This window comes from Hyla sarda, chromosome 3 (assembly GCF_029499605.1).
Source record: "Hyla sarda isolate aHylSar1 chromosome 3, aHylSar1.hap1, whole genome shotgun sequence".
Lineage (NCBI taxonomy): Eukaryota > Metazoa > Chordata > Amphibia > Anura > Hylidae > Hyla > Hyla sarda.
The window spans coordinates 371,010,725-371,030,981 of NC_079191.1; the positions used below are offsets into that span (position 1 = coordinate 371,010,725).

General features: G+C 39.7%; 1 protein-coding gene across 7 annotated transcripts in view; it reads left to right on the forward strand.

Annotated features, from left to right (window-relative positions):
- Nucleotides 1–20,257, forward strand: part of LOC130362787 (shieldin complex subunit 1-like) — a 238,232-nt gene that overhangs the window by 140,308 nt on the left and 77,667 nt on the right. For all 7 annotated transcript variants that reach the window (XM_056567812.1, XM_056567814.1, XM_056567815.1 and 4 more), the window contains one exon: nucleotides 7,521–7,727. In XM_056567812.1, the coding sequence (XP_056423787.1) occupies nucleotides 7,556–7,727 (172 nt within the window). In that variant the 5' untranslated portion in view covers nucleotides 7,521–7,555. The remainder of the gene's footprint in view (nucleotides 1–7,520; nucleotides 7,728–20,257) is intronic.

Consider the following 20,257-nt stretch of genomic DNA (forward strand, 5'->3'; position numbering starts at 1 on the left):
TTCAATGAAGGTGCCTGCAAATTTGGGGCTGAATGCCTCTTCCAGCATGAGTGCTCCAGGTGTGGAGGAGGCTCTCACGGCCTATCCCGCTCTTTTAAGAAAGGGGGAGGGGGTAAGTCCGGGGATGCTGACCTTAAGAGGGGATACTCCGGTGTCGGTGGAAAGGATGGGCCCTTTCCTAGACAGGTACCCAAATAGATCGGCAGCCGAGTTGCTGAGGGCGGGGTTTTCGGAGGGTTTTCGGATACCTAGTTCGGCGGGGGTCGGTGGGTCCAGTGCGGAATTTGGTTTCTGCTCAGATCAGACCTGAGTTGGTGGAGGAGAAATTGTTGAAGGAGATCGCCCTGGGCAGGAAGGCGGGTCCGTTTGCTTCCCCTCCTTTGCCTGGTTTGCGGGTTTTCCCGCTGGGTTTGGTGCCCAAGAAGGAGCCGAATAAATTTCGGCTGATTCATCACCTTTCTTACCCAGCAGGGCATTCGGTGAATGATGGGATTGATATGGCACTTTGTGCCATGTCATATACCTCCTTCAATAAGGTCTTCGTGTGGGTTCGGCGGTATGGGACTGGGGCCTTACTTGCAAAACCGGACATCGAGGCGGCGTTTAGGCTCCTTCCTGTCCATCCCGAAAGTTTTTCGCTGTTGGGTTGTTGTTTGCATGGGCAATATTTTGTAGACCTATGCCTCTCAATGGGTTGTTCCTTTTCTGAGGCTGCTGGACATCCGGGAGGTGGTGGAGAGTGCTTTGAGGGTGTGGAGGAACGTGGTTGGCATGTACACACTGTGGCCATACCGCTTGTTTACATGTGTCTTGTCCGTTATACACCTACAATAAAAAAAATCAAGTCCTTTTATCTCACTGGATATTGGTTTACAATAGTAAATCAGGGCCATTGTGTCAGTATCTGGCAGTCTAGCTATAACTCTGCTTATGTTGCAGATCAGCACGGTCATCCACTGCCCAAGTATATGTGTGTAGGTTACAGTAACTAGGTAGGTGTTTTTTTCTTTTCTTCTTTAAATAACAACTGGCAGGAGAGACAATTACTCCTTGGCAGGCGCTTTCTGTAGTTTTTTTGCTGATTTGGATAGACTGCAGTCTGGGCAGACTGGAGGTCTATTTAATGAATATAAAGCGGCAGCTCTGTCCTAACCTCAGCTCTAAGCTTTCTAGTTATATAATTCCACTTAGTTTTATTACTGCTATTAATGCTCTGTTTATTTTAAGGTTATTAAAATGAGTTGACACATTTATTTTTCTAGTATTAATAAAAATGAATATATTGTTCCTAAATTGCTGGATGCATAGTCTACAAATACAATTTTTTTGCAGAGCTGGCCTTCTCCCTGCCAATGGTAATGATGATAAATAAGCTTTCTATGGTATTGGTTTGCAAGGGGGACAGTAGTACAGCCAAGCTGGCCATACATTAGGACAGCGTTTTCTATCCATTGTGCCTTCAGCTGTGCCAAAAGCTGTCCGGGCATACTGGGGGTTGTAGTTTTGCAACAGCTGGAGGCACCCTGGTTGGAAACTCTGCATTTGGAAGTTCAAAAGGTTGTTTTCTCAACAACTTGTCGCTCATGGTTAGCCTCTAATGGTTTTAGTTTTGGACAACTCTATACACTAATAATAATGAATCTATATGTCACTAGGTCAGGCAGATGCTTTACATGTCTTTTTATGTGTCTAGCTTTTGTATTTGGCTCACAAATCCCTCTATACTGCTGCTCACTTATTTTGACATTCACTGCTTAGAAAAAGATATGTCTGAGGCAAGCACTAACCCCACCCTCATTCACCATGCCAATCACTTCCTCCCTGAGTCTGCTGTGCTGTGCTGGGTCTCTTCATCCAATCACTGCCAACTGCTCTTTAACCCCCTCCTTTCTGTTTTCAGGCTGCAGTTTGACAGGACAGACGTGAGTGCAGAGGAGTGCTAGTCTCACCCCCACTATGTCTGTCCTTCAGCTGGGACAAAAATTATGCTGCAGCCTGACATGACTATGTTCGTGATGGTATGGGGACCCCTAGTGGTCTTTTTTTTTTCTTTTATATAAGCTATGATTTCTACAAAAAGGAGAGAGCAATTTGTATGAAGTATATTCGAAAGGTTAATGTTTTGCCAACATTTACAAGATATAAAAAGTTTTTGATTCTGATGATAGTGCCCATTTCAATGTCAAAATACTGAATAATTTTTGCTGTGATCTGTGGATTGTCTCAGCTTTATGTGATGTAGAACAGATCTGTCTTTTGGCACAAACGACTTTACAACTATAGCACCCAACTGTGGTGTCCCGATACCGTATTGCATACCGTACCTAGTGTGGTCCCCAAAGTTAGAGTAACTACGCTCAGGTAGGGCCCCCCAGGTGGAATAGCCCCTAGTCGCCTCTTCTCTACACTAATTCTACAATGTTAATACATGTACATATGTAATAATAACGTATATTTAATTTAATGTATAGTACTTACCTTGTTTAGCGTCGCAGAACCTTCGGTCATGTGACTATGTTAATATCCTTTATGGTATGTTGGAGGACCATTAGAGGTCCTTGGGTCACATGTTACCCATAATCCTTTGTAATGGTGATTGACACAAGTATTGGACCAATTAGCACTAGTCCAGCCCCTGCCCATATAAGGGAGCTGTAGCCAATTATCGCGCTCTTGGGTTGCTGTTCTCTTGGATGCCAGACTAGCAGGACGGATCTGCGCAACTTGCAAAGACACGCTAGGCCTGAAAACCTACCGGCCTCAGCGGAACTTAAACCGTGAGTTCTAAACTACCCCTGCTAAAGTTAGCGTGGCTACTGGACCGCAACTAAATCCCCTAAATCCAGTGGAACAGCGCATATTATCCTAAAGACTCTAAATTGCTAAAGTCCCAACCTTTGTCAATCTCCGAAGAAAGCTTGCATGTATTGCAACTGTTCCAGTTATGAAGCTTGCATAAAATCTTCAGTAAAAGTTACAACTGTTTCATTATTATCTACCTCCCTATCGCTCTTGGGAAGGGTGGCGGTAGGACAAGCATTACTGAGGAGCCCTCACCCTGGTGTCACGAATAGCAAGGGTTAACAAGCACCCTTTAGTCACCGCACAGCTACACTCCCCATACCCTACTCTCCCAGACTATTACACAACAATGACCAAAAAAATACAATATGGCAGAAGTGTAATGGGAAATGTTGGAACCTATGGTTGTCCAATTATAGTGAAAGGGTTCCTGTCACTGATGCCTCATGTTTATGATCCTATTACATGTCTGTATGTGGTGCCCCAGCACCAAAGGCTGTCCTGTGACTTCGGACTGCCTTAGGCAGACCTGCAGCACAGGTATTGGGCCCCCTAAAAACCTGATTATTATTATAATGTTCAAGCACTTTATCAGATGTTTCATATACTTTCCTAAGTATTATATGATGTGTTATTTATATATGTATTATACCTTTTAGGAAAGGAGCAGTGCAAACCCTTGTGACCCTGCCTGCTAATGGGAACCTCTAAATTCTTAGCTATGTAGCGTAGTGGGGGAGGAGTTGATCCAGTTCTAGTTTAGTTGCTGCTGAGCTCAAGTGGGGTAAAGGAGTGAGCTGTATGTGAAGAAGCTCTGAGGGAAGTCCAGAACAAATCTAATCTCAAGTCTTATCCAGCCATTCTGCAAGGATCCCCCGTATAGAGGAAATTCAAGCCTGGCGGAGAAAGTCTCAGGACCTTGTCAGAACACTAATGACCTGGGACAATCTTCAACCTCATATCAAGTCAGTATTAATCAGTTGTATGAAAGCATTATAAGTCTCAGCAAGGCAACAGGGCTCCAAAAGGGTTGCACTGCATCCTCTCCACTCTGCACCATACTGATGCATGTAATACCATCTGCACCCTGCTCAGTAAAGACAGTTATCAGTAACCTGACGTCGGTGTGTTTCTTTACTCCCCATGTCTGGCCCAGGAGAAGCTGTCTCCTACCTCGGACCGTGTATAGGCTAACAGTGCACTGGCGTCACAAAGTAATAAGGTATTCCTTGCACCCCTGTGTCACCACATGTATGTATTCCAAACTGTATGGGGCTATAATTCACATCCATACAAATCTAGGAGTCCACATTGTACCTCTGTATGCCTCTGGCTTCATGCAGGGTTGTACCGTGAAATGTGAGATGTGAAAGTGAAATCTCTTAATTCTCATTTATTTATTTTTTATTTTATTTTTTTCACAACCTGTTTTTTTTATAATCCTCAGGAAAATCTGACAAGTCATCTTTTTAGGATACTACACAGAGGGGCCACCTGGGGTATATGTGGGTGGGAGGCAGTGAATGTGAATAGATGGTTGCAATTTACCATTTGCATAAAAATGTCTTATGACATATTGCATAATGAACCTACTTGCAAAAGAGATTTATTGTGATGCATTTGCAAACCATTTGTATACCTGAAAATGTCAGGTAATGTTTTATGCATAAAAACTAATTTTATGTGATGGGTATAAACTGGATTATATTAACTATGATTTCTACCTGCACAATTTATAACAATGAAGAGGCCATAGCTTTTCTTTACACATAGGTGCTCCCAGCCTGCACTTGGTGGTATGGTTAGCGAATCTACCGGGGCACTCCCCTGTACTGTGTTCTGGCACATGGATGTTGGGCACCCATGATGTAGATGAACTTGTAGGATCCTGTTGAGACACCTCATCCTGGGTGAGGTATTCCCCTGACTGAACAGGTGTGTGACTAGACCAAGACCAGGATGATAACATCGTCCAGTGTTCTTTTGCAATCAGGCCTCACCAGAATTCAATTCTTTTCCTGAATTCTACTCTATTGTTTATCCAGTCAGTGGGACTGGCTAAGCAGATGATGTAGCTTGTGGTCATCTCTTTAGCATAGACTCCAACTCTACTTGCTTTGTTCCTTCTCCTCTGTGTAACCCTGTGGAACTTTCTGTACTTCCTAACAGTGTTTCTCCATAGAGAACAGTGTACTGAGTTTTGACCACAAGATGGCACTGTTACCAAATTGTTATGTAGCTCTGCTACACAGTGCATTTTGGTGGGTGTAGACCATTTCATGGCCTCTCAATGTATCTGTAAACAGGGAGCAAATATCACAAAGTGCACAAAACTGTGTCACCTTACTAAACTTTTAATATATTGTTTCTTATGTAATTCTAAGACACTTTGCTATTTACTTGCTGTTAAAATTCTCAACTTTTTAATGTGATTGAAAAAACGGGCACTAGGTGGCTCTGTTCTGTTCCCTACCGCAAGTCAAACAGTTAGTTTGGTCTCCTCCCAGCCTGGCAAGAGACCAAACTCATGAAGTGCGTGCTGGGCTTGGCAGGCTTCAGTGACATTGTGCTTGCTGGGGAACGCCCACTTTCTCCTGCCGGGAGCTTACTCAATGTGAGCAAGGGGAAAGGTATGATACACAGCTTTTTAAAGCTCTGAAAGATTTTTTAAGGGCAGGAGGGGTGTTAGGAGTAGTTAGGGAAAATAATCTAAGTTAGTTTAGAAAATATGGTTTGATGACAGGTACTCTTTAATGTGTTAGATACCCAACCCCAAACTCTGTTGTGGGACATCCAATATAAATATGAAATATTTTTTTGCAAAACATAGGACATGTCCAAAAATGTTGTGCAAATAAGTGGCTGCTGAAAAATTTGCTAATTTTTTTTTATTAACATCAACACAAAAAACATTAATTAATTACTATCATGATAAATACATGATATATCTTACATAGCAATATTATCTACATTATCCATCTGCTATCCTCTCTTCATGTGCTTGTTTGTGGTAATTCATTTTATGGGCCAACAAGGCCGGAGCAAGGCCAGTCTTGTAATTTCTGTAACCCCCCTGTTATTTTGTCCCCTTAGTTTTCTGTTGTAATTCTGTGACCACTATATGATGTATATACTGCAGTCTATTAAACAAACATTAGAGCCTATAGAGTCAGGACTCCTGGACAAAGCCCCGCTGGGCGAAACGCGTCGGAGGTTTGGTGGGTTATCGGGGAGTGTGGGGGGACTGTTGTATTCTGTCTTTCACCCTGCGGATGTCTTTTTGTATGAGGTAGTCGGCACTGTTTTCCAGCTTCCTCTGTACTACAACCACTTGGTGTGTCTATTATTATTTCTGACACTTGTACTGGTTTTCTGTTTTACTATTGTCATGACTTTTATGACAGCTTGATGTAGTGTTTGTCTTACTTGTGACATATGTTTCTGGGTGTACAAAATCTTTTATCATAGTCTTGGATTATCAACTTACTTTCTCCTTTGTCCTCCCTACCTCCCTGGTCCCCACCACCATTTCTGTCCATGTCTCGTTGCAGATTTAAATGTTGTTTAACTTATAAACGAATAAAGTATGATATTTAATCTTACATAGTCCGTTTGGTGGTTTCTCCTTTCATTGGTTCTAAGGCTGGCGTATGCAGCAACATACGTTTTACCAGTTGGAAGTCCCAGAATACAGGGGTGCTCTTGCCTTTATAATTCACAAATCGCTTCCAACAATAGGTATGTAAAGAAATTGCAAGGCAGGCACTCACCACTCTTCTAGTTGTATATTCTTTTATCCTTTATTCAAGTGAAACATATGACAAAGTGCAAATATGTGCAGGAACGAGCAGGCGGCAGCACCGTGGGAGCTCTTCAACCGGGCTACAGCCGTTTCCTAGTACAAGACTACTTCATCAGATGTCTGCCTTCAATTTCTTTACATACCTATACTGAATATTGTGTTAACATATTGCACTGATTTTAATGCTCAGAGCAAAGCAATATCATTTAAGTATATTACGCACCAGTTATAGGGTGCAGGTGACCCTCTTACATTTGACATGGGCCTCCATGAGAATTTAGATTGTGTAGGTGGATTCTCCAGGATAATGTTCAGCTTTGTGCTATTGTGTGCTCTGCCCCTTGTTTTCTCGTCTGTTATGGGGGTGCTGTGGTATATTTCCCATCTCCAAAGATTGCTGATTGTATATTTATTTATATGTACCATATCTATGGGTGAGCTCTTTCCCATACCTGTAGCCTGAATTCACTCTGTATGTATTACAAACCGAAAATGAGTTTTGGATTGTATTTCCCTCCTATTTTTAGCTAAATACAATACAGTGAAACTATGCCAAAAGACCACCTCTTCGAGAAGACCACCCTGTTATCCAGACCAGATTTCATTTAACAGATTTTCAGACCACCATACTTTAAAAAGAAGACTTCTCCCATAGAAGGCCACTTTCCAATGCAATTGAAAGAACTGTGTACCTACATATACTACAATAAACTTTCCGAAATCATTAAACCGGGAAAAAAAGTGATTTGGGATTAATGGATAAGCTACGGAATATACCGTAGAACTGATACTGATGTACAGGAAATCGATGATCAGAAAAGAGTAATTTTGTATATGTCCGCCCAGTTGTTAAACTCTTTAAAAACTCAAACAAACACAACCTCTAACTGGACCTTGTATGTCTTTTATATTTTAGTCTTTTTTACCAACACTAATAAGTCAGACAGAGGAATGAATTCAGCAGACGGGACACCCAGCCAGACATCGGACTGCAGCAGTGTTGTGGATCTCTCCTGCACATATAATATATCACAGAGTGTCTTTGTACAAGATCTTTCACCTAGATCTTGGGAAGAAGAATTCAGCTCCACTGTAACCTCTGCTTCCTCACTGAAAAATACAGGTCAGTAAAATTGCTTATATATATATTTTTTTCAATATAATTATATTATCAGTAATATTAGTTTATCATTTACATTGTCGAAATTGCAGTATATATAGTTTTTGCTCTCATTATAATGCTTAAAGAGGACCTGTAGGCAACCTAAAAAAAAAATAGATTTTGATAAAATAGCTTAGAGTTCCCTGATCACATGCCTTTATACAGTTTTTTGATATGCCCTTCCATTCCTGAAATATGGGTTTAAACTTTGACTGACTATTAAGGGAATCGGTCAGATGGGCGTGATCTTAATAATGGAAGTGATCATGTAATGGGTGGGATTATACAGTCAGGGGGGGTGTATTAGGCATGCATACTCCTCAATGTAAAACATTCACTCCCTCTGACTGTATAATCCCACCCATCATTCCCATTGTCAAAATTAGGTTCACACCCAACTGACTGATTCCCTGAATTTTTAGACAAATTGTAAACCCTCATATCTCAGGAAGGGAAGAGTGCATCAAGACACCATAAAAAGGCATGTCATCAGGGCACCCTAAGCTATTTGATGATAATAACTTCTTATTTTATTGGGTTGTCCACTTGTCCACTACTAAAATCTGCCTTGTGATACTAATAATGTAAAAATGTTTTCAAATCAACTGGTGTCAGAAAATTATAAAGATTTGTAAATTACTTCTATATAAAATCTTAATCCTTTCAGTACTGATCAGCTGCTGTATGCTTCAGAGAAAGTTGTGTAGTTTTTTCCAGTATGACCACAGTGCTCTCTGCTGCTATCTATGTCCATGTCAGGAACTGTCCAGAGCAGGAGAGGTTTCCTGACACTGACAGAGGTGTCAGCAGAGAGCACTGTGGTCAGACTGGAATGAACTTCACAACTTTCTCTGATAAGTACTGGAAGAATTTAAGATTTTTATATAGAAGTAACTTACAAATCTAATAGTATAAAAGGAGTTGGAGAGGCTCTTGTCTAACTACCCACCAAATAAACCCGGGCTACCTAATTATACACCTATACCCAACGTGTCATGAAGTAGTTTGTCTATTGAAATAAATATATTAGGGCTCAGGGTTTAGGAAAAATGGATAGATAGTATATTTAAATGTATTTATTAATATATAGTATGACAATATAATATAGAATAAAATAAAATAAAATAGTGGCGTCTGCGTCTCACAGGGCCCTTGTGAAGGCGCAGCACCAGCTAATATTACCTAGAGTATAAGTATTCCACAATATGAATAAATGTATAAAAAATATATTATTAAGACCACCATATATTTAAAAGTTCATATAAAACCTCTAATAGGAATACACTGTACAGGGAGAGAAATCTGGGTAGGAGAGTCCTAGTTCATCCACAATAATCAATTCTCTCCTCTCTCCACAAGTTCTGCAAATTGTAACAGATTCCAGTATAGTTGTAACCAATAGCAACCATAAAAGTTTTGGTTAGTAACCCATAGCAACCATTTGTATGTGTCCGGCTGCAGCAGTAGATCGCAATTAAACACCTTTGCAAAAAATGTTCAAACACTTGCTATTAGCAGATAATTGTCAATATATACGCTTGTGTGCAGTCACTGTTAATATGCATTCATATCTTTAGATACTTTGTATCTCACCACTCCCGGGCACTGATGCGCTGGACTTCACGGGGATGCTGCGATCTCCTCCAGTTGCGCTATGAAATCCCGCAGTGTGTTATCACTGGGTGGCTCTCGTGGCGTGAGACAGCATCACCGGAGACTCGGCCGTCTCCTGCGGTGGTAATGTTGGATGACAGTGGGTTCCGGGTGGTGGTACTGCAGCGGTTCTGCAGGTAAGTATGTTGTTAAGCCGGTGGCGTCCTCGTGGCAATGAGGCACGTATATCTCCTGTATGGGGTGCCGGGTGATTGACAGTTATGTTTCCCAGTATCGGACTGCTGGTTGCTGAGCTGGGCAGATTAACTGGCGGTCTCAATAGTTATTTAGGGGGACGCTGGACGCGTTTCAGGACTGTCTCAGTCCTTTCTTCAGCAGCTATGAATATGGGTGTTATAGGGGTCACTGTATCGTTATTTATACATTTAACTCCTCCTCTGTCAATTAGTGAAATCAGATCCAGGGTAAACAACATAGTGGTAATAAATTTATGAATGGAAGTAGTAAAACTCAGTTACAAACTTCTAATTTCTATGTGCTATATGGGATATTAATGTCAATAAAATAAAAATAAAAATACATACATCTATCTCTTTACATAAAATTATACCAATAAATATTCGGCTGTGACATACCTTATAGATAACAGTCTTCCTAAAAATGAATGAATTAATATGTGGAGTCCATTTTTATGTAGATAAAATTGATATGGTATATGCAAAAACTTCTTGTCTTTGAAATGTAACTAATTGTATAGTGACCCAAATTCAAATATTTTGCGGGATTCTGTCCTAGACATTTTGCCAATAAAATTCCCCCCCCCCCCCCTCCAATCCTGGTGTATTTGTTGAAGTGCCGTGTATCTTAAAAGATTAGGGTTACCCTGGTGAAAAAATAAAAAATGTGCCGACAAGGGGAGTTAGTCGTTTGTCGTTTTGTTTTTTGATATTAGAACGATGTTCAAGAATGCGTGTTTTTAGTGCACGTGACGTGCGTCCTATATATTGTTTATGACATGGGCATTCAATTAGATAAATTACACCCTTGCTGGCACAGTTTAAAAATTCTTTGATACTAAAACTAAAATCAAACAATATATAGGACGCACGTCACGTGCACTAAAAACACGCTTTCTTGAACATCGTTATAATATCAAAAGACAAAACGACAAACACCCCTTGTTGGCACATTTAAAAATTTTTCACCAGGGTAACCCTAATATTTTAAGATAAACGGCACTTCAACTAATACACCAGGATTGGGGGGGGGGGGGGGGGGGAATTTTATCGGCAAAATGTCTAGGGCAGAATCCCGCAAAATATTCAAATTTGGGTCACTAGCCCCCAAGGGCATGAATAACGACCTGGAACTTTTTGGAATAAAGATGGGTGAGGTCCCTTAGTACAGCCAGACCCCGACGGGCCGTCCAATCAGCGCCCCGACGGACCCTTTATCGGGCCCTTGCCTATATCTACACAGCAATGTGTATATATATCCAGCAGATGTTTTTGTAAAGTTCCCTCTTAATTTATTATATATATCAAGTTTTACTGACTATATGTTACATTTATTACAGTATTTATTCAATAGGTACACATAATTTGTATTCATGTATACTCATTAATACATATAACACTTACACATCCATTTCCCTATTTGTGTCCGCCACCACAAACATCATATATCCACACACTACAAAGTTCAAACCATTATATATTTTACATTTTTATATTTTTCTAGTTATAATTTTCAAGTTATTTTTATACAATTAGTTACATTTCAAAGACAAGAAATTTTAGCATATACCATATAAATTTTATCTACATAAAAATGGACTCCACATATTAATTCATTCATTTTTAGAAAGCCTGTTATCTATAAGGTATGTCACAGCCGAATATTTATTGGTATAATTTTGTGAAGAGATTATTATCCCATATAGCACATAGAAATTAGAAGTTTTAGAGTTTTACTACTTCCATTCATAAATTTATTACCACTATGTTGTTTACCCTGGATCTGATGTCACTAATTGACAGAGGAGGAGTGAAATGTATAAATAACGATACAGTGACCCCTATAACACCCATATTCATAGCTGCTGAAGAAAGGACTGAGACAGTCCTGAAACGCGTCCAGCGTCCCCCTAAATAACTATTGAGACCACCAGTTAATCTGCCCAGCTCAGCAACCAGCAGTCCGATACCGGGAAACATAAATGTCAATCACCCGGCACCCGATACAGGAGATATATGCGCCTTATTGCCACGAGGACGCCACCGGCTTAACAACATACTTACCTGCAGAACCACTGCAGTACCACCACCCGGAACCCACTGTCATCCAGCATTACCACCGCAGGAGACGGCCGAGTCTCCAGTGATGCTGTCTCACGCCACGAGAGCCACCCAGTGATAACACACTGCGGGATTTCATGGCGCAACTGGAGGAGATCGCAGCATCCCCGTGAAGTCCAGCGCATCAGTGCCCGGGAGTGGTGAGATACAAAGTATCTAAAGATATGAATGCATATTAACAGTGACTGCACACAAGCGTATATATTGACAATTATCTGCTAATAGCAAGTGTTTGAACATTTTTTGCAAAGGTGTTTAATTGCGATCTACTGCTGCAGCCGGACACATACGAATGGTTGCTATTGGTTACTAACAAGAACTTATATGGTTGCTATTGGTTACAACTATTTACTGGAATCTGTTACAATTTGCAGAACTTGTGGAGAGAGGAGAGAATTGATTATTGTGGATGAACTAGGACTCTCCTACCCAGATTTCTCTCCCTGTACAGTGTATTCCTATTAGAGGTTTTATATGAACTTTTAAATATATGGTGGTCTTAATAATATATTTTTTATACATTTATTCATATTGTGGAATACTTATACTCTAGGTAATATTAGCTGGTGCTGCGCCTTCACAAGGGCCCTGTGAGACGCAGACACCACTATTTTATTTTATTATATTTTATTCAATATTATATTGTCATACTATATATTAATAAATACATTTAAATATACTATCTATCCATTTGTCCTAAACCCTGAGCCCTAATATATTTATTTCAATAGATTACTTACAAATCTGTTTAACTTTCTGGCAGCAGTTGATTTGAAAACATTTGTTTTCCACAGGAGTACCCCTTAAATGAAGAAGAAAAAAATGCTGAATGCAAACCATACAATAAAAGAAGGGAGGCCTTATAAGGGAAAAATTATTGTTTTCATATTACAAAATTCTTGCTTCCTAACCGAAAATGTTATCACCATATATCCACTATAAGCATTGCCTTTCTTCTGAGTAGTCGCTTCCCACTAGAACCATATGCCATATAAAGCTAGCACTAGAAGAAATATGATCCTCGGAAGATCCCTCTCTCAGAGCTTCTCTATATTGCTGCAAAAAAAACGTCTTAAAACTCTGATGATTTACCAGTAAAACTATCAGCTGGACTATTAGCTACCATCAGTTAAGAGCGGAAACATTGGATCTCACTTAGGGTGTGGACAGTGATAGTTACCCCAGGGTATTCAAAACAAAGTAGAGGGTGTAATCAGCACCTGGGTGTGATGTTGTGCACCTGAGTCTCCACGGTTTCTCTGTATAACACAGTCCAATACAAGCTGCACTCCACACGAAAAATAAGTGTTCAAATTCAATCACTTTACTTCAGCCGCATGTTTCATACAAAAACTGTTATTACGGACATAGTGTGATAGAACACATAATATTCACCCAGTGCTCGTCGCTGATGAGGTCTACGGCATTACTTCCAATTCCAGCAGGAGCTCCATATGAAAATGTCCATGATAGCCGTACCTCCTGCTTTCTTTCCGAACAGCGGATAACAGCTCACCCGTAGGTGAGAAGACCAGGCGACGTTTCAGGATCTCTCCCTTTCTCAAGCCTAATGTGAATGAACCCACCACCATTATTTATAGATCATACTCTCGCGAGACTTCTTAGCTATAGAAATGAAATCATATATTGGTAGATGTTGTTCCCATATATTGTTACATCAGTTTAGCATATACACTGTCCAAAATTACAATACAAAAATATATTTCTTATTATAAAAATACATTAAAATTGCAGTTTTCATTAATGCCATTTGGGGACATGGAATTTAATTTGGTAATCCAGTATACCTCCCTTTTTAATAATTTCCTTTTAATTTCATCACTACCTGACCCATGTATCTTCTCTAATACCATCCATTTCAAATCACATTTTTGGTGATTATTTTCCAAAAAATGTCTTGCAACACTGGTTTCTCCAAACTTTGTATTTTCTGCTCTCTTTTCTTGTGCTACCTTTTTTTTGCCATAGTTCTGATTGCACTTTTATGTTCATTGATGCAAATTTTAATAGGTCTAGATGTTTGGCCTATATATACCATACCGCATGGACACTTGATAAGGTATATATCCTGCTTTGTGTCACATGTGAACCATCCTCTTATAGGGAACTTAGTCCCTTTCATTGGGAGTCACTGTGTCACCTCGTACAATGCCATTGCAGTTCTGACAAGAGCCGCACAAAACGTACCATTTTGTCTCGCTTTCAGAAAGGTTTGTCTTGGGATGCGTTTTTTCTTTGTCTGCCCTTACTAGTATATCTCCTATTGATTTTCCTTTCCGATATATAAATCTATGTTTGTTTTTAAACAGAAACCCATATTTAGGGTTTTCTTTCAACATATCCCAGTATTTATTTATCACCTTCTTTATTAATTTGGAATGTCCATCATATACTGAAAAAAACTAATTTTCATCCATTTTCTTACTTCTCACCTCATTTCTTTTCCTAAGTTGTTCTCTAGGTATTTTGTCAACCTCCTTTCCTGCATCTTCTACTGATTTTTTGTTGTAACTACAAATTTTTTAGTTAACTTATTTTTATTTCTTTCATATTCGTCTTGTGTACTGCAAATTCTTTTAGCTCTCACTATTTGGCCCTTAGGGATCCCCCTAAAGACTTGTGGTGCATGTCCACTCTTTCTATGTAGAAGATTATTCCTGCCAGTCTCCTTAGAAAACAGTGAAGTTTCTAATTTATTGTTGATGTTTTTAATGTGGACATCCAAGTAGTGTATTTCTTTTTGACTATTTTCACATGTGAATTCAATCAATGGGTGACACTTATTCAAAAATGAAATATATGCTTCCAATTCGGGACGTGTGCCCGACCATAGGACGAACACATCGTCCACGAATCGGAGCCATGTAATGACATGTTTCCCTAATGGACTTGCAGTGACAAACTGTTTTTCAAATCTATCCATAAAAATATTTGCAACACTGGGGGCCACTGGGGACCCCATCGAAATTCCTTGTTTCTGCATAAAGAACTCTTCTCCGAATTGAAAGTAGTTCTTATTTAAGATAAGTTCCAGCAAGTCCATTAGGAATCTGATTTTTCTATTATCGAGTGTACTATCTTTCATCAATTCCTCTTTAATCGCCAACATACCTTCATCTGTCGGTATATTTTATACAGGCTCTTGATGTCCGTGGTACAAAGCCACGTCTCGTTAGTGACATCAAGACCCTGTATACGATCTAAAAAATCACTAGTATCTCTCAGACAATTCGGTAACGATTTTACTATTTTCTGCAAGTGCTTATCCACATATACCGCTAATGGGTAAAGGACTGAGTCGACCCCCGAGACTATGGGACGTCCCGGGGGTCGACTCAGATCCTTGTGGATCTTAGGCAACAAGTAAAGGACAGGCCCCCTAGGTGCACTATTACTCAGTGCTTCCTTTATCTCTGTAGTTATTATATTATTAACAACTGCATCTTCTAACACCATATCAACCTCTTTTTTTTAATTTCCTTTGTTGGATCGCATTTTAACTTATGGTATACTTCTTTTTCATCTAATTGGCGCTGTGCTTCAGACATATATAGTTCTTTATCCTGTACAATTATTGCTCCGCCTTTATTATTTATTATTGCTCCGGCTTTCTTAACAATATAGGCGGTCTTTATAGTGTTCCATATCATATTTATTGATTTAGTTTGTGATACCAATGTTAGTTTCCCCACCTCCTGCACATCATCCAGCGATGTACACTGTGCCTTCATCTTTTAAGCTATGTTTTTATGATATGCATGTTTAATAAAGATTTACATGTTTTTGTACTTTTGCTGTCTATGCATTCCCTTTTTGGAGTTAGTATTATTTGGTGCATTTGCAGCTCTATCACTTTTGATCCTCCTGTAATTCTTTTAGAGCTGCCCTTTCCTCCTTATTTAAATTAGATCTAGTTTTAAATTTAACATCATCCCATTCTTTGCACACTTCATCTATAACCACCTGTTGGAACCCTTCAAGTAGTGTATTTGATAATTTAGGATCAAAATGACTTCGCTTTCTAAGGTTATCTGGGATCTCACTCTCATGAGAATTTTTCCCCGATTCACATTAAAAAAAAGCATTTTTAATCTACAAAACTTATAAAAATCAATCATAAATTCAAAACTAGTAATATTCGCAGTAGGGACAAATCCTAGCCCACAGTTCAGAACCCTCTTTTGTATGTCAGTGAGTTCAACATTAGATATATTAATCAATAGCTCACCCCCTTCTATGGTTTGTATCTGTTCCGAGTTCTGGTGTGCACACCTTCCACTTTTTCTCCTCCTTTTGTCTTTCCTTTTTCTTTCTTTGTGGTTTTTGGGCACGCCCCTAAAAAATTATGGGTATTTTAATTGGATGGAATATCAGGTCTTTCACTGTCCGTTGAAGCTCCATCAAACATGTCAAGTTACCCCAGGGCTGGACCCTGATAGGGGCCAGCTGGCTGGTTTATGGGTTGCCCTTGGTGTTGTGGTGCCGTTATTTATCCAGACACTGAGATGGTAGAAATATGTAAACAGTCTTTACTTCAAGTACCAACTCATGAGTACTATGGAAGGCACAGTCTTTTTTTTTTTTTTTTCGAGGAGCAGAAAAGTTATTGCCCTTTTGGCAGAAGTATACCTTCTCAGACAAGAGGGAATGGGTACCATATTTTCATCATAGCATGTGGGCAAAACCCAATAGCTAAATGAGGTTGCTGATGTTGCTATTAGACATTACATGCAGGCATGATTTCGCCTTTAACATGATGATTGCAAAATGGTTGCGCAGGATGGAAGTGGAGTGTCAAGGAGGTGAAAAGGTGACACTTTTACTGCTCCCTAGAGAACCCTTTTAACTTTGCTCCAGCCCATACTAGAGCATTATTCCTCAATTCTATTCCTAGTTAAGTATATATACTGCAGAAAAGTTGCTTACTTTCATTGGTGCTGTACAGCCCATACAGGTTTCTGAAGAAATGTAGTTGGGGTAGCCGCTTGGTGTCAAGGCCCATCTGGAAGCCCTGAGAGGTCCTAGATTAAGTATATAGCCCATGCTTAACTTTGTCCCACTGTCTCTTTATCTTGTATATATTCCACATTCTCTTCTCCCTTGCGCTTACTCTCCCTCAGGATAACACACCTATTTACTCCAAAGGTAGCTTCTCTATAGTAAACCAATGCCACCACTTCAAACAATGTACTGAGGTGAGGCATCTGACATCCTGTAAAGGGGTGCCTATCCACATCATAAGAAGCAAACAGATGAAGAAAGGAGCACTATCCCTCAGAGACTCTGGGTATTCTTTATTCTGTGTTTTCCATACAAACAATGGGAAGTTACTGTGCAAGGGAGTGACACAAGTGCAAAGGCACTCCGTTCTGGACTCTGTTCTTCATCAATTGGCTTCCTCTGATGTAGATTATAGATTCAAATAAAGTGCAAGTGCTTAGAGCCTAAATTATATCCACCCTACCAAGCTTTGTAAGTGGTTAAAGTGAACTGTATGGCAGATGTTTTATACCAAAATGAACCAATGGAGACACATAATTACATGTGGATATAATGACTTTTCTTACCAGAAGCAGCATAATAAATTTGAGTTGATAAATTAAATATTTATTTTGTATCTGTATATTATTTGTCCAGCAGAGAGTAGGTCAACTTAAACAACTGCAATAACAACCTATGGGGAACCCTAAACTAAAGATCCCCCCTAAAAACTATTACGGCTCCTTAAAGTTATCCTAACCAAAAGTTAAAAACACAGCGTGTATCCAGTGTCACACACAATAAAGTGCTCAATTTGATAGAACACCAAGGATAGGTCTATAGCGTGGTATATTACAATGCCGTGTCTCTGCCATGCAGAATTATTTCTTTCAAGCTACCACACTATATTATGTTTAGTTAGACTCTATATTCTGCTGGAATACAACGCTGCTGATTAAAACACACACACTACAGCCTCCCCGATGTTTCGCCGATTAATTCGCTTTGTCAAGGGCTCAGAGGCTGATGCAGGCTTTAGCGTGCTCTGCCCCCTTATATAATATCTCCTTTGTGTCACATTCTGTGTTGTTTTTATCCAGTAGTACACCACCTGTTAATGTCCGTGATCCCATGGAATTACATGTCATTATCCCACGCATGATCGCGGACTTAGACTGCGCTCTGAGGTCCTGCATCCTCATAGCACATGACCGTGGACTTAGACTGTGCGCCGGGACTCCGCTCCCTACAGCGCATGTCATGATACTTAGACATCTCCGTGATGCTGTGCTCTGTAAAGCCGCACTCTGTTGCGCATGTCATTACACTTAGTCTCCTGCATGTCTCTATTCTCTTTGCAGGATCTTAATCTTATATTTGTTCAAGAATATGCATATCATATCTTCCTTTTGTTGATATTTTGCCTCAGTGTATCTATTCATACTGAATTTCAGCATCTCTTCAATATAACAATATCCACCAATAGGTTCCCATTGTTCATTTATTTCCCTTATACATAGGTAAGTATATTGTCATTCTTTGCTTGTATATCAGGAAGTATGTTATCATTCATAACTTGTATATCATGACATATAGCTATATTTTCAGATAGATAAACATAGTCCATGTTTCCATTACCTTTTATAGTTATTATATGGCAACACAGCTACCTAATTTTTACTAAACGAACATAACATATTAATTAGTAGGACCTCATTTACATGACAGAGATGCCAATACATCTAATAATGGAATGCTATTGTGCATTCAAAACAAACCCTATGGTTTATGAGAAGGCAAATCTGTCAAGATAACTCCCATACTACTTAATGGACCAGATGTTGGGCGCTATACTTTCATATGAAATGCATATTTACCTCTGACGCAATCACATGTTTTAATTCCGGTCAACTATATACCCATTATTGTGTCATTCTATAGCTTGTGATGAATACAAAATACTAACCTCTGGGATTACATTATAATCATATTTTCTTTTTTCAGATTTTCTTGTTCAACTTAAACAACTATCTTAATCCTTCCAGTATTTATCAGCTTCTGTATGCTCCAGAGGAAGTTGTGTAGTTCTTTCCAGTCTTTCCTGACCACGGTGTTCTCTGCTGACAGGAGAGGTTTGCTATGGGGATGTGCTCCTGTTCTGGACAGTTCCAGGTTCAGACAGAGGTGTCGGCAGAGAGCACTGTGGTCAGACTGGTAAGAACTACAAAACTTTCTTTGGAGCATACAGCAGCTGATACCAAATAGTAATAATTTACAAATATGTATAACTTTCTTTCACAAGTTGATTTGAGTACCCCTCTGGAGTACCCCTTTAATGATTGAGTTATGTAGTGCCCAGCAAGACTAAGATTGATCTTGCAAAACTTCTTTCCCCAGGTGCAATGAAATGTACTGGGATGACTAGTACACAGAAGCTTTGCAATACGCAGGTGTTTCACTTTATTTTAGAGAAGATTTTATTTGTTTTTGTACAGCTGGAACATTTCTGAATGACTTAGCATTACACTGTAGATTTAGCAGCAGTGTCTATTGTCTGCAAATGAATGCCCATGAAAGTAAAACTGTGATTATCAATTTAGACTATTACCAAGCACGAGCATTAAATATACATTGCTGGAATGTGGCCGAACTGAAGGAAGGAAATCTCTGAGCAATGCAGAGACTTGTAAGAAATCAGAGGAAATGGCAGAAGAGAGAGATACACAGATCAGAAAGTACATCTAGGTCCATGATGAAGTCTGCAGACTGTAGCTACAGCTAAAGGATTATCTTCATTATGAGGCTGAAAGGCACTGGAGGGATTAATGTGCTCTTTATATATTAAAGTGAGAACATTTGGAAACAGGATACTGCTCATATAGCATCTGAGGGCCTGAGGGTTGGTTATTTTATCAAATGAATAATAAATGGCATAGGTATTGATATCAATCAGATTTCTTTTAGTTATAACACAATGGTGGCTGCTGTACTGAAAGTGGAGGTAGGATGGCTAGGTGTGCTTATATGCTTTGGTGATGTGGCTGGAGGGGCAGTAATACCCAAACATCCCTATATATTAAAAGAGTAGGATATAGGGATTGAGTGCATTTATGTACCTTGGATAATTGCAGTGTTAGAGTGGATGGGAGATGTTAAAGGGGTAGTTTGGTGAAATGCAACTTATCTTCTATCCACAGGTGGTCTGACCGTTAGAGCGCCAAAGAGACCTAAGTGCTGTACTCTAGTATCGTCGACACGATCATCTCTACAGTGGGGGGGGGGGGGGGGGTATATATACATATATATATAGTCTCTAAGGTATTGTAACACCCCACGGGTGTGGACACACTGTGCCACAAGTGGCAGCCGGCCAGGCAGGCAGAATGGGGCAAACTGACACTAAAGATAGCACCAGACGTAGCGGAGCTGATTAAGGTGTTTATTAACAGAGCAGGTACAAAATCCAAGGGATGAGGCAAAAGCAAAGTCCAGTATACAGGCAGGAATCAGCAACACAGG